The following is a 14,350-nucleotide window of genomic DNA, read 5'->3' on the forward strand; positions in this document are numbered from 1 at the left end:
CAAGAAAGGGCAACAGGACTTCTTCTCTTTCTACCCCAGTGACATCTCCTAGAAGGGTATGGGCATCTCCAGAATTTCTGTATTAGAAGTAATATTAGTTGGGGCGCCTGGGTGGCACAGTGGTTAAGCATCTGCCTTCGGCTCAGGGCGTGATCCCGGCATTATGGGATCAAGCCCCACATCAGGCTCCTCCTCTAGGAGCCTGCTTCTTCCTCTCACTCCCCCTGCTTGTGTTCCCTCTCTCGCTGGCTGTCTCTATCTCTGTTGAATAAATAAAATCTTTAAAAAAAAAAAAAAGAAGTAATATTAGCGGCAGCAAACTGGTTGAAGGGCAATCAGTCTTGTCTTAAAGCTATATTTTCAAAGGGCACTATCACTATGCAGATTTTATTTTATGTGGAAATAAAAATAATAGTTTCCTAAAAATGTTTTTATTGACATATTGCTTTTGATTAAGGAAAAAATCAACAAGTATTATTGGTACATATTTTATTTCATCTGGGGTTGCTGGAGTGGGAGATAATGTAGACTATGTGAGCATTCAGACCCGGCAGCCAACCCCTACAAGCACAACAGAGGGGAATCTGTTAGATGTCAGGGCTATAGCCTAGGAGGCTTGCACACCCCCAATTTCTTCCCCTTCTTCGCTTGTGGTATGTTCCAGGAGAGGACTGTAAGCCAGTCTGACTTCTCCCCCCCTTTCAATCGTGTGGTATATGCCAGGAGAGAACAGCCACTGGCACCTCTGCGTCTTTCCAGAGACCCTTCAGCTGCTCTGAATATTATTACACGGACCCAGAGTGCAGATCCAAAGATCCCCTCCTCCAGGAAGACCGCCCAAAAGAACGTCGCCACCCATGCTCCCCGCCACCGGGGCAGCTCCACTGCTCTGCTCTGTGAGTTTAGAGGCTTCCTTACCCTCGTTACGGAATGATCACTCCTCCAACATGGCGCACCCCACGGGGAAGCGCAACCTGGGCGCGGCCATGTTCCCCGCCTGACAACGCGGCCGAGGGGCACGGAACGCTCCAAAGCACCGATTCCGTAACAGCCCCATGTTGACTCTGGGCTGACAGCGGCTTCGAAGGTGGTTTTGCGCGTGTGCAGGACCACGCCCCCTTCGTTCGTCGCCCCAAACCCTGAGAAGGGGCGGTGCTAGGGGTGGTGACCGGAAGCGGCTACGGTTCTCAGCAGTGGTTTTGTAGTTGTCAGAAGGATCTCAGTGCTCTGTGTCGAAGGGATGTGGAGGTGATGGGGCCCCGGGGAGCGTGAGTGTTGGGGAATTCTGTGTGGTCAGTGGTGGAATCGGTTGTCTAACTGAGTTGGGTGATTTGATCATTATTTTGCAGGTTTTCTTTTTCTCTCAACGTTAAGGTCCTGAAGTTCACTCTAAGACCCACAAGGTTCGGTGCATTATGTTCTAAGTGTTCCCTAAGAGTTGATTTTTCTTCTGCCCACGAGTTACTTAGAAGTGCGTTTTTAGTTTACAAAAGTTTATCTTTTAATAGATTTCTAGCCTTAGTTTTCTGTGGTCAGAAAAATGTGTACGTGAAGCTCATTCCTTGAAACAGGAGGAGACTCATGGCCTAGGCCACGGTGAATTTTTATAAATGTTTCATATTTTAATCAAAAATAGCATTTAGTTGTTTAGTTGCCAACTGTGTCATACAAAATTTACACTCTTTGTTGTCCTTTTCTCCTGTTACAGAGGAGAGAGAAATTCTCCAGTGTGTTGGTGATTGGTCCGTTTCTTCTTCCTGCTGTTCATGATGCATTTTGAGTTCAGTTTTGTATGAAGTGTGAGAGTTAGATTTAAGCTCATCTGTTTGAATGTCCAATTACTCAGGCACCATCTGTTGAAGACTATCCTTCCTTTCTTTACTTGTTTTGCACCTTTGTGAAAAATAAATTGCACATACTTGAGTGGGGCTATTTTTAGGTTCTTTATTCTGTTCCATTGATCTATGTGTCTATCTAGTTTTATAATGAATGGGTGTTGAAATTTGTCAGTACTGTATGAATTTATATGATCTTACGATTTTTCTTCTTTAGCTTGTTAATATGGGAGAATGCACTGATTGATTTGAGTTGAACCAGCCTTACATTCCTGGAATAAATCTCATTTGGTTGTGGTGTATAATTCTTTTTTTATGTTGCAGGAATGCTTTAGCTATTGCTTTTTTTTTTTTTTTTTTGAGGATTTTCTGCGACTTGGTTTATGAAAGATAATGGTCTACAATTTGAGTTTTCCATACAGTTTGTGTCTGGTTTTAGCATTAGGGTAGTACTGGCCTTAAAGGATGGGGTAGGAAGTATTCTCTCCTTTTGTATTTTCTTGAAGAGATTATGTAGAATTATGCTAATTTTTCCTTTAACCGTTTGGTAGAATCCTCCATTGAAACCATCTGGGCCTGGACATTTCCTTTTGGAAGCTTTTTGATGATGGCTTCACCTTCTGTAGTAGTTATATGACTTCAGATTATTTAATTTTTTCAGAGCATATATTTAATAGTGGGTGAGTTGTGGGAGTTTGTGTTTTGTGGAGAACTGGACTATTTCATCCCAGTTGTTGAATTTATGTGCATTTAAGTTGTTTGTGGTATTCCCTTACTTTCATTTTAACGGCTGCAGCATTTGTAGTTCTGTCTTGTGTTTCAGTTCTGATATTGGTAATTTGTATCTTGTTTCTTTTTATCTTTATCTGTCTTGCTACAGGATTACCAATTTTATCAATCTTTTCAAAGAACCAGCTTTTGGTTTCAGTGATTGTGTGTATTTTCTGTTTTCAGTTTCTTTCTTTCTTTTCTGTATTTACATATATATTTTATCTCAACTCTTTTTGTTTCAGGTGTACAACAGAAATGATTCAACAATTGGTAAGTGTTTTCAGTTTCATTGATTCATGCTCTTATTTCCTTCCTTCTGCTTGCTTTGGGTTTACTTTGTTCTTTTTTCTAGTTTCTTGAGATGGGTGCTTAAATTATTGATTTGACATCGTGAATTCTTGAGGTCTTAAGAGTTAAGACCTTCATTCTTTTCTTATATAAACATTTAGTACTATAAATTTCCCTCTCGATGCTGCTTTATCTGCATCCCCCAAATTTTGATGTGTTGTATTTTTATTTTCATTCATTACTTTTTAATTTGGCTTGAGACCATCTCTTTGGTCCACGGATGATATAGAAATGTATTGTTTAATTTTCAAGTGTTTGGAGACTTTCCTGTTATCTTTCTATTATTGATTTCTAGTTTGATGATATTAGAGGACATTTACCATAAGATTTCAATTTATTGAGGTTGGTTTTATGACCCTGGGTGTGGTATGCCTTGGGTAATGTTGCATGGGTTCTTGAAGAGAATGTGTATTCTGTTAGCATTTGGCTGGAGTGGGGTGGTATATTTAGTTAGGCCACCCTCTTCTTGGTCCTGTGATTAAGGGAAGTAGGCATTTCTCAGAGCTTTTTCATCTGTGCCTGTTGGCAGTTCTGAGTTATAAGGTTCTCCAGTGTCCCGTTTGTGATATATGGGAGGAGAAGGAAACCTAGGGAACTCACCAGTGTGTTGTTCCTCAGGCCCTGAGATCCATGGGTTGCCTTTCCTTTCTACATGTCAGAGTCGTAGTATTTGTATTTGTTGTCTTATGTCATTTTTTTCCTGGTCTCTTTTTTTTTTTTAAATTTTATTTTATTATATTGTGTTAATCACCATACAGTACATCCCCAGATTCCGATGAAGTTTGGTGCTTCATTAGTTGCGTATAACACCCAGTGCACCATGCAGTACGTGCCCTCCCTACTACCCATCACCAGGCTATCCCCTTCCCCCACCCCCTCCCCTCTGAAGTCCTCAGTTTGCCTCTCACAGTCCATAGTCTCTCATGTTTCATTCCCCCCTCTGATTACCCCCCTTTTCTTTATCCCTTTCTTCCCCTACCGATCCTCCTAGTTCTTATGTTCCATAGATGAGAGAAATCATATGATAATTGTCTTTCTCTGCTTGACTTATTTCACTTAGCATTATCTCCTCCAGTGCCGTCCATGTTGCAGCAAATGTTGAGAATTCGTTCTTTCTGATAGCTGAGTAATATTCCATTGTATATATGGACCACAGCTTCTTAATCCAGTCATCTGTTGAAGGGCATCTCGGCTCCTTCCATGATTTGGCTATTGTGGACAATGCAGCTATGAACATTGGGGTGCATATGGCCCTTCTCTTTACTACGTCTGTATCTTTGGGGTAAACACCCAGTAGTGCAATGGCTGGGTCATAGGGTAGTTCAATTTTTAACTTTTTAAGGGACCTCCACACTGTTTTCCAGAGTGGCTGTACCAACTTGCATTCCCACCAACAATGTAGGAGGGATCCCCTTTCTCCACATCCTCTCCAACAATTGTTGTTTCTTGCCTTGTCTATCTTTGCCATTCTAACTGGCGTAAGGTGGTATCTCAGTGTGGTTTTGATTTGAATTTCCCTGATGGCTAATGATTTTGAACATTTTTTCATGTGTCTGTTAGCCATTTGTATGTCTTCATTGGAAAAGTGTCTGTTCATATCTTCTGCCCATTTTATGATTTGTTTATTTGTTTCTCGTGTATTGAGTTTGAGAAGTTCTTTGTAGATCTTGGATACCAGTCCTTTATCTGTGGTGTCCTTTGCAAATATATTCTCCCATTCCGTGGGCTGTCTCTTAGTTTTTTTGACTGTTTCCTTGGCTGTGCAGAAGCTCTTTATCCTGATAAAGTCCCATAAGTTCATTTTATCTTTTATTTCTCTTGCCTTTGGAGATGTGTCGTGAAAAAGGTTGCTCTGGCCGATGTCATAGAAGTTGTTGCCTATGTTCTCCTCTAGAATTTTGATGGATTCCTGTCTCACATTGAGGTCTTTCATCCATTTGGAGTTTATTTTTGTGTATGGTGTGAGAGAGTGGTCAAGTTTCATTCTTTTGCATGTAGCTGTCCAATTTTCCCAGCACCATTTATTGAAGAGACTGTCTTTTTTCCACCGGATGTTTTTTCCTGCTTTATCAAAGATTAGTTGCCCAAAGAGCCGAGGGTCCATTTCTGGGTTCTCTATTCTGTTCCATTGGTCGATGTGTCTGTTTTTGTGCCAGTACCATGCTGTCTTTGTGATCACAGCTTTGTAGTACAGCTCGAAATCCGGCATTGTGATGCCCCCAGCTTTGTTTTTCCTTTTCAACAGTTCCTTGGAGATTCGGGGCCTTTTCTGGTTCCATACAAATTTAAGGACTATTTGTTCCAGTTCTTTGAAAAATGTCCTCGGTATTTTGATCGGGATAGCATTGAAAGTGTAGATTGCTCTGGGTAGTATGGACATTTTAACTATGTTAATTCTTCCAATCCATGAGCATGGAATATTTTTCCATCTTTTTATGTCTTCCTCAATATCTTTCAAAAGTGATCTATAGTTTCTAGCATATAGGTCCTTTACGTCTCTGGTTAAGTTAATTCCAAGGTAACGCATGGTTTTTGGTGTTATTGTAAATGGGATGGATTCCCTAATTTCTCTTTCTTCAGTCTCGTTATTCGTGTATAGAAATGCAACTGATTTCTGGGCATTGATTTTGTATCCTGCCACCTTACTGAATTGTTCTATAACTTCTAATAGTTTGGGAGTGGATTCCTTTGGGTTTTCCATATAGAGTATCATGTCATCTGCAAAGAGAGACAGTTTGACTTCTTCTTTGCCGATTTGGATACCTTTGATCCCTTTTTGTCTTCTGATTGCTGTTGCAAGGACTTCTAGTACTATGTTGAATAATAGTGGCGAGAGTGGGCATCCTTGTCGTGTTCCTGATCTTAAGGGAAAGGCTTCCAGCTTTTCCCCATTGAGAATAATGCTTGCAGTAGGCTTTTCATAGATGGCTTTTATGAGATTGAGAAATGTACCCTCTATTCCTACACTCTGAAGGGTTTTAATCAGGAAAGGATGCTGTATTTTGTCAAATGCTTTTTCTGCATCAATTGAGAGGATCATATGGTTCTTGAGTCTTTTCTTGTTGATATGATGTATCACATTGATTGATTTGCGAGTGTTGAACCATGCTTGCATCCCAGGTATGAATCCCACTTGGTCATGATGGATAATCCTTTTAATGTACTGTTGGATTCTATTAGCAAGGATCTTGTTGAGGATTTTGGCATCCATATTCATTAGAGAAATCGGTCTGTAATTCTCCTTTTTGAGGGGGTCTTTGCCTGGTTTGGGGATCAAGGTAATATTAGCCTCATAGAATGAGTTTGGTAGCTTTCCTTCTGTTTCTATTTTTTGAAATAGCTTTAGGAGAATAGGTATTATTTCTTCTTTGAATGTTTGGTAGAATTCCCCAGGAAAACCGTCTGGGCCTGGAGTTTTATTATTTGGAAGGTTGTTTATCACTGACTCAATTTCTTCATAGTTAATTGGCCTATTTAAGAAATCTATTTCTTCCTGTTTCAGTCTTGGTAGTTTATAGGTTTCCAGGAAGGCCTCCATCTCTTCCAGATTGTTTAGTTTTTTGGCATATAGCTGTTGATAAAAGTTTCTAATAATCCTTGCAATTTCAATGGTGCTGGTCGTGACCTCTCCCTTTTCAGTCATAATTTTAATAATCTCAGTCCTTTCTCTTTGTTTTTGGACAAGTTTTGCCAGTGGTCTATCAATTTTATGGATTCTCTCAAAGAACCAGCTTCTAGTCCTGTTGATCTGCTCTACTGTGGTTCTGGTCTCTAATTCATTGATTTCTGCTCTAATCTTGGTCAACTCCTTCCTTGTCAGTGGGTTAGGCCTGTCCCTCTGTTGCTGTTCCAGTTTCTTGAGGTGAGAATATAGAAACTGCATTTTAGATTTTTCTATTCTTTTGAGTGAGGCTTGGATGGCTATGTATTTCCCCCTTAGGACTGCCTTTGCAGTATCCCATAGGTTTTGGACCGTTGTGTATTCATTCTCGTTGGTCTCCATAAATTGTTTAATTTGTTTTTTGATTTCCTGGTTTATCGAGTCATTCTTGAGCAGGATGGTTCTTAGCCTCCAAGTGTTTGAGTTTCTTCCAGGTTTTTCCTTGTGGTTGAGTTCCAATTTCAGAGCGTTGTGGTCTGAGAATATGCAGGGGATAATTTCAATCTTTTGGTATTGGCTGAGACCTGTTTTGTGTCCCAGAGCATGATCTATTCTTGAGAATGTTCCATGGGCATTTGAATAGAATGAGTATTCTTTGGTTCTGGGGTGTAGTGTTCTATATATATCTATGAGGTCCAACTCGTCGAGTATGGCATTCAAAGCCTTTGATTCTTTGCTTAGTTTTTGCCAGGGTGTTCTGTCTATTTCTGATAGTGGGGTGTTGAGGTCCCCTACTATTACTGTGTTCTTATCTATATGTCTCTTTATTTTGGTTAAGAGTTGGCTTGTGTATCTTGCTGCTCCCCTGTTGGGGGCATATATATTAATAATTGTCATATCCACTTGTTGAATACTTCCTTTAAGAATAATATAGTGCCCTTCTGTATCTCTCTCTATGGCCTCTAGTTTAAAATCCAGTCTATCTGATATGAGAATTGCTACTCCAGCTTTCTTTTGAGGTCCATTTGCGTGGAAGATGGTACTCCATCCCCTTACTCTAAGTCTGAATGCATCTTTGGGTTCAAAATGAGTCTCTTGTAGACAGCAAATGGATGGGTCATGTCTTTTTATCCAATCTGCAACCCTGTGGCGTTTTATGGGAGAGTTTAAGCCATTTAGATTGATAGAGATTATTGACAGATATGATTTTAATGATGCCATTTCTCTTTAAAGTCTTTGTATCGGTTGTGACTTGCTGCTCTGTATCACTCTTGGGGCCTTTTTACCTTTATAGAGCCCCCCTTAATATCTCCTGTAGGGCTGGTTTCGTGGTTACGAAATTGGTTAATGATTGGCGATTTTGGAACGTCTTTATTTCTCCATCAATTCTGAATGACAGCTTTGCTGGATAAAGGATCCTTGGCTGCATGTTTTTCTCTGAAAGAGCTTTAAAAATGCCCCCCCAAGCCTTTCTCTCATTCCAGGTCTCTGTAGACAGGTCTGACGTAATCCTGATACCTTTGCCTTGGTACGTGAGAAATTTCTTTGCCCTGGCCGCTTTCAATACTGTATCCTTGGATCTAATATTTGCGAATTGCACTATGACATGCCGTGGCGTAGGTTTGTCCTGGTTGAGCTTGGATGGGGTCCTCTCTGCCTCTTGGACACGAATGCTTGTTTCCCTTGCTAGATTAGGGAAGTTTTCAGCTACAATTTGTTCAAATATCTCTTCTAGACCTCTGTTTTTCTCCACCCCTTCAGGGATGCCGATGATTCTGACATTGGATCGTTTCATAGAGTCAGTAATCTCCCGTAATCTACATTCGTGGGCGTGGATTTTTTTAAGACCAGCTTCTATTTTCGTTTTTTCTTCTACTAACCCATCCTCCAATTCGCTAACGCGTTCCTCTGCCTCGGTGACCCTGGCCGTCAGAGCCTCTAGTTTTGACTGCATTTGGCTCATAGAATTTTTAATTTCTGTCAGATTCGCTCTCATTTCTGCCCTTAGGGATTCTATATTCTCAGCAACGCTTTCTCTGATGCTTTTTTCAAGTTTACTCATCATCTTGACCATTGTTGCTCTGAATTCCATTTCTGATAATTGGGATACATCCATATGTATTAATTCTGTGGCCGAGGCCAATTCTGTGGCAGAGGCCACAGACTCATTATCTTTTCTTTGCTGGGGGGGACTTCTCCTTCTCGTCATTCTGATGAAGAGAGATTGCAGGGTTGTCCAGAGCCCAAGTGTTGACTGGGACCCAGGCCGTGCGCCCTTGTTTTATAGAGATCTTAGGGATGTGGGCTTCTTCCTTAAAGAGTTTATTTATTTATTTGAGAGAGAGAGAGACAGTCAGCAAGAAAGGGAACCCAAGCAGAGGAGTGGGAGAGGAAGAAGCAGGTTCCCGGTGGAGAAGCCCGATGAAGGACTCCTTACGGAGCGTTGTGATCACACCCTAATCCGAAGACAGGTGCTTGGTGACTGCGCCACTCAGGCGCTCCGGGTTGTGGGCTTCTTGATTTTTCAGCCTGCCTTCTGGGGGAGGGGCCTGCCTGCAGGTACTCAGAAAACCCTGTTTGGGTAGAGTCTCTGTGTCCCTTGCGAGGGGGGATGGGGATGGGCACCCTGTGAGCCGGTATTTCCGGGCTTTTGTTCTCTGGCGGCTTTCCCTGGCGGTTTGCTATGCCTCTTCTGAGAGAGCAGCAGCGGCTGAAATTCAGCCTCTGTCTCAGAACAGAGGGATCGCGGATCGTTCTCCACTGATGTTCTGGCCACTTTAACTCTGTTTCTGTTGGTGCTGCTCAACCCTGCAGCATCCCGGGCTGTGCGCCCCACACCCGGCGTCCCAGCCCTCACTTCCAGGGCCGGCACGTCTCTGTCCTTTGTGTTTCCAACCCCGCCCGCCGCCAGCCGCCCCGCGCGGGCTCCCGGAGCTCCCCGTCTCAGTCTGGTGTCTCACGGGTGCTGACCGCGAGTCCGCCTGCTCCCCCGTGCAGGTGGCCCTCCAGCCGCCAGCCGCCCCGCGGACGCTCCCGGAGCTCCCGGTCTCAGCCTCGATCCAGTGAGCACACCGGAGCTCCGGAGCTCCGTGAGATGCTTGGTGGTGCACGCTCCCGGCTCACGGACTCAGTCTGCCGTTTCCAGAGTGCGGGTCCGCGGTCCGCCCGCTCCCCGGTGCAGGTGGCCCGCCAGCCGCCCTGCGCGCGCGCTCCTGGAGCTCGCGTTCTAAGTCTGTTGTCTCGCGGGTGCCGTCCGCGAGTCCGCCTGCTCCCCCGTGCAGGTGGCCCGCCAACCGCCAGCCGTCCCGCGTGCGCTCCCGGAGCTCCCTTCTCAGCCTGCTGTCTCAAGCGTGCGGGTCCGCGGTCTGTCCGCTCCCCCTTGCAGGTGGCTACCGCTTCCCGGCGCCCTGACACGGCGGCTCCCTCCCCCTTCTGTTTAGCTTCCGATATCTGTGCGCGGTTTCACGGCTCCCCGCTTCGTACCTCGATACTCAGCGCTGGAGATGTTCATTTGTAGAGATCCAGATGTATCTTCCTGCGTCTCAGGCTGATTCCGTGGATATTCCTGCTGGTCTGGTACCTATCCAGCTCAACTCAGGGGACCGGCTGAAAAAGGTGTCCCCTACTCCTCCGCCATCTTAACCTCCCCCCCCTGGTCTCTTTTACATTTATTGTTCTCTTCTGTTTTTTCCTGTATTAACTTTGTTAATTTACACCTTGCTAGAGAAGGTGTTTCACATCAGCATCAAAATATGTTGCTATACAGTTATGCATAATCTCCCACAATAACTACTTTGAAACAATGCCCTGTCTGAGAAAGATTTTCCATGTATATATTTCCATATATGTATGTATATATATATATTTTTTTTCAAAGTCTTCTTGGGGCACCTGGGTGGCTCAGTTGGTTGGGCATCTGCCTTGGCTCAGGTCATGGGCTCGGGGTCCTGGGATTGAGCCCCGTCTCAGGTTCCCTGCTCAGTGGGAAGCCTGATTCTCTCTCTCCCTCTGCAGCTTTCCCTGCTTGTGCTCTCTCTCTCTCACACACACACTCTCTCTCAAATAAATAAATAAAAACTTAAAAAAACGAACAACTCTTCTCCTTTATCTGGTTTGCTAGGGGATTGTTTATGACATTGGTCATTTCAAAGGACCAGCTCTTTGTTTTCTTTAAACCCCCTATTATATTTATTTGAATTATTTAAGATTTTATTTTTATTAATGACTAGTTTATTTGGGGGGGGGCTTTGCCTAGTTTTGTTTTTTCTAATTCTAATGTTTTAGGTTGAGTACATAGCTCTTTTTTGTTATATTTATTTTTAATTAATATCAAGCCATTTAAATCTCTAAATTTCACTCTTTATGGCTTTAGTGTGTTTCATGACTTCTGGTAAAAATTGTGTAGCGTCTGTATTGACTTCCCACTTTGATCCTGGGTTATTTAGTTAAGTCTTCCTTTTCTTTTAAAACAGATTTATTTAGATATACAAAATAGATTTAGATATTTTCCAGTACCATAAAATTCATCCATTTAGAGCATACAGTTCAGAGGTTATTAGTACATTCACAGAGTTGTACAATCATCACCACAATCTAATTTCAGGGTATTTTCAATACCTCTGGAAAGAAACCTTGTACACATTAGCAGACATTCACCATTCATGCCACCCCACGCCCCCTGACTAGGCAACTACTAACCAATTTTCTGTGTCTATGTATTTGCCTATTCTGAATATTTCACATAAATGGAATCATAAAATATGTGGCCTTTTGTGGCTTCTTTCACATAAGATAATGACTTCAAGGTTTATTCATGTTATAGCATGTATCAATAGTTCTTTTTAATTGCCAAATAATATTCCATTGTATGGATATATAAATTTTGTTTATCCATTTTCAGTTGGTGGACATTTAGGTTGTTTCCACTTTTTGACTATTATGAATAATACTGCTGTGAATGGTTGTATATATAAGTTTTGGAGTGGACATGTGTTTCCATTTCTCTTGGTGAGGTACCTACAAGTGGAATCACCAGATCATATAGTGACTCTCTGTGTAACATTTTGAGAAACTGCCAAACTGTTGGTCTGAGTGGCTATACCATTTCACAGTTCTACCAGCAATATATGAGAGCTCCAACTTATTCACATATCACCAGTACCTGTTATTGTCTCCCCCTCCCCCTTATTTTAGCCATCCTCGTGGATATGAAGCGGTCCCCTAATGAATGGAATACTTTGGTTTTGCTTTGCATTTCCTTAATGACTAATGATGTTGAACATCTTATCATCAGACCACGTAGCCTGTCAATTCCCAACATTAAAACATCTACCAGATTTTCTTTCTTTTTTTTTTTTTTTAAAGATTTTATTTATTTATTCGACAGAGATAGAGACAGCCAGCGAGAGAGGGAACACAAGCAGGGGGAGTGGGAGAGGAAGAAGCAGGCTCCTAGCAGAAGAGCCTGATGTGGGGCTCGATCCCATAATGCCGGGATCACGCCCTGAGACGAAGGCAGACGCTTAACCGCTGTGCCACCCAGGTGCCCCCAGATTTTCTTTTTTAAAAAGATTTATTTATTAGAGAGAGAGTGAGTGAGCAAGGGGAGGGTCAGAGGGAGAGACTGTTTCAAGCAGACTCCCCGCTGAGCACAGAGCCCTACATGGGGCTCGATCCCAAGACCCATGAGATCATGACCTGAGCCAGAACCAAGAGTCAGTTGCTTTACTTAACCGACTGAGCCACCCGGGTGCCCCTACCAGATTTTCTTCATGGCTAAGTTATTTATTGGAATTTTGTACAAGTTCTGTGGGCATAAGGAAGGAAAGCATAGTCTCTCTTTCTTTGATATAACATGTTTTTGTGTTTAAAATTCAACTTGTTCATGCTTTTTATTTTATTCCTTATTTACTTTCTTGTTTCCTCTTTATCTCATTTCTTACTTCTGTTTTCTTAAGTTCCTCTTCATTTTATAAAGGATACTTTCCCTTTCCCAACAAGAAAAACTAAATCCATAGTGCTTCTATTAGTTGATCATAATAAAATTGTTCTGCAACATAGACACAGAGACCCCCTCTCCTCCCTAGATCCTGTAAAAGGAGAAACAGTTTTACCTCTGAATATTTTGAGGTAGTTAAAACATTTATAGGCCCAGGCTATTAGCATTTTCCTTATGGCATATCTCTTTTGTTTTAAGAAACTCTTCTTTTTTTTTTGGTTCCAAATCACAGTCATGTTTTCAACATCTGTTAAACAGAGCCGTGTTTATTTTAAGCCTACCACACAAAAGGTACTGTGTGTTGTAGTGTTGAGAATGTAAATTTTTGAAGCCGGGTAGACCGGGTTTGACTTAATATCACTAAGCCTCTGTTTCTGTGTGCAGAAAATGAAATAATAATAATTATGGCAACACGTGGGTGAGAGGATCATTGTGCAAATTAAGTGAGGTACCCCCTTCTGCATGTTACCTGATCCCTTGTAATGACAATACTTGCTAATGTGAATTAAATGTTTCCTGGGGCCAGCCTGCTGCCAAGTGCCTTACAAACATCATCTCATTTAATTTTCGCAAACCCCTTGAGGTGAATAGTTTTGACTCATTTTGAAAAGAAAACTGAAGAAACATTTTTATATTCTCATAGCTAAAAGTTGGCCGAGGGAGAATTTAAGGTTTTAATAATGTTCGTCTAAATCTCATGGCCTTTCTCATATTTCATTTTGATGAATGATGAGAATAGGTATTGACTGGACTTTGTCTACTCCGCAGTATCGAAGGCCAGGAACTGTATCTTGGTGCCCCGGGAAGCATTTGTGGGGTGAATGCTGAATGACGGACCATGTGGACACTGTGTTTCCAGGTTTCTTGGAGTCTCTGTTGAGCCTGTGGGCCAGACCCCATAGCGGAGACTGCAGGAACTTCCTTCTGGCTCCAGCAGCTCTGATCTGAGTCCACGACCCCACTTGGCTTCAGGCTCGTGGAAGAGCAGCAGCAAGAGAGCTGGAGGGCTGAGGCCCAGCAGGAACATGCCAGCCAACCGGAGCTCTCCTGGGCCGTCCCTGTCTCTAGCTGTGGGGAGATGTGACAACTCCTGCGAGGTGAGGAGGAAGAGGTGCCGAGGGCCAGAAATTCATCCAGAAGGAAAGATAGTATCACATTATTTTAATCTGTATGACTTGTTCCTTAAGCAAGCAACATAATCAGGGAATTTTTATTGCTCGTTCATTTCCCTTGTGTGAATTTTCTTCTCTTGTCCATTGCTGCTTTATTTATCTTAGCTTATGGATTTTTTTATTGAAGGATAATTAACATACCGTGTTATATTACTCTCAGATATACAACATATTTTTTTAGAGGGGGGGTACAGAGAGGGGCAGAGGGAGAGAGAGAATCTTAAGCAGGCTCCACGCCCAGTGTGGAGCCCGATGTGGAGCTCAATCTTACAACCCTGAGATCGTGACCTGAGGCAAAATCAAGAGTCAGACGCTTAACTGACTGAGCCACCCAGGCGCCCCTCAGATGTACAACATATTAATTGGAAAGTTTTATGCATTACTAAATACCACAATACGTGTAATCGCCGTATGTCACCATTCAATGTTATTACAGTATTATTATGCCTTACCTTTCACTCCTATGACTTACTTATTTTACACCTGGAAGTTTGTACTCTTTTTTTTTTTTTTAAAGATTTTATTATTTATTTGACAGAGATAGAGACAGCCAGCGAGAGAGGGAACACAAGCAGGGGGAGTGGGAGAGGAAGAAGCAGGCTCATAGCAGAGGAGCCTGATGTGG

At 42.5% G+C, this 14,350-nt stretch overlaps 1 protein-coding gene across 8 annotated transcripts in view; it reads left to right on the forward strand.

The window, feature by feature from the left end:
* The first annotated feature begins 1,075 nt into the window (after window positions 1-1,075).
* Window positions 1,076-14,350, forward strand: part of ZNF81 (zinc finger protein 81) — a 118,977-nt gene continuing 105,702 nt past the window's right edge. The window contains exons 1-3 of one of the 8 annotated variants that reach the window (XM_011223124.3): window positions 1,173-1,248; window positions 2,849-2,876; window positions 13,322-13,650. In XM_011223124.3, coding sequence (XP_011221426.1) covers window positions 13,579-13,650 — 72 coding nt within the window. In that variant the 5' untranslated portion in view covers window positions 1,173-1,248; window positions 2,849-2,876; window positions 13,322-13,578. Of the gene's footprint in view, window positions 1,404-2,848; window positions 2,877-9,005; window positions 9,027-13,321; window positions 13,651-14,350 lie in introns of those variants that run through there. The other 7 variants (XM_011223126.3, XM_011223125.2, XM_019798113.2 and 4 more) reach the window with 7 other exon arrangements.

The sequence above is a fragment of the Ailuropoda melanoleuca genome, chromosome X (genome assembly GCF_002007445.2).
Source record: "Ailuropoda melanoleuca isolate Jingjing chromosome X, ASM200744v2, whole genome shotgun sequence".
Classification (NCBI taxonomy): Eukaryota; Metazoa; Chordata; class Mammalia; order Carnivora; family Ursidae; genus Ailuropoda; species Ailuropoda melanoleuca.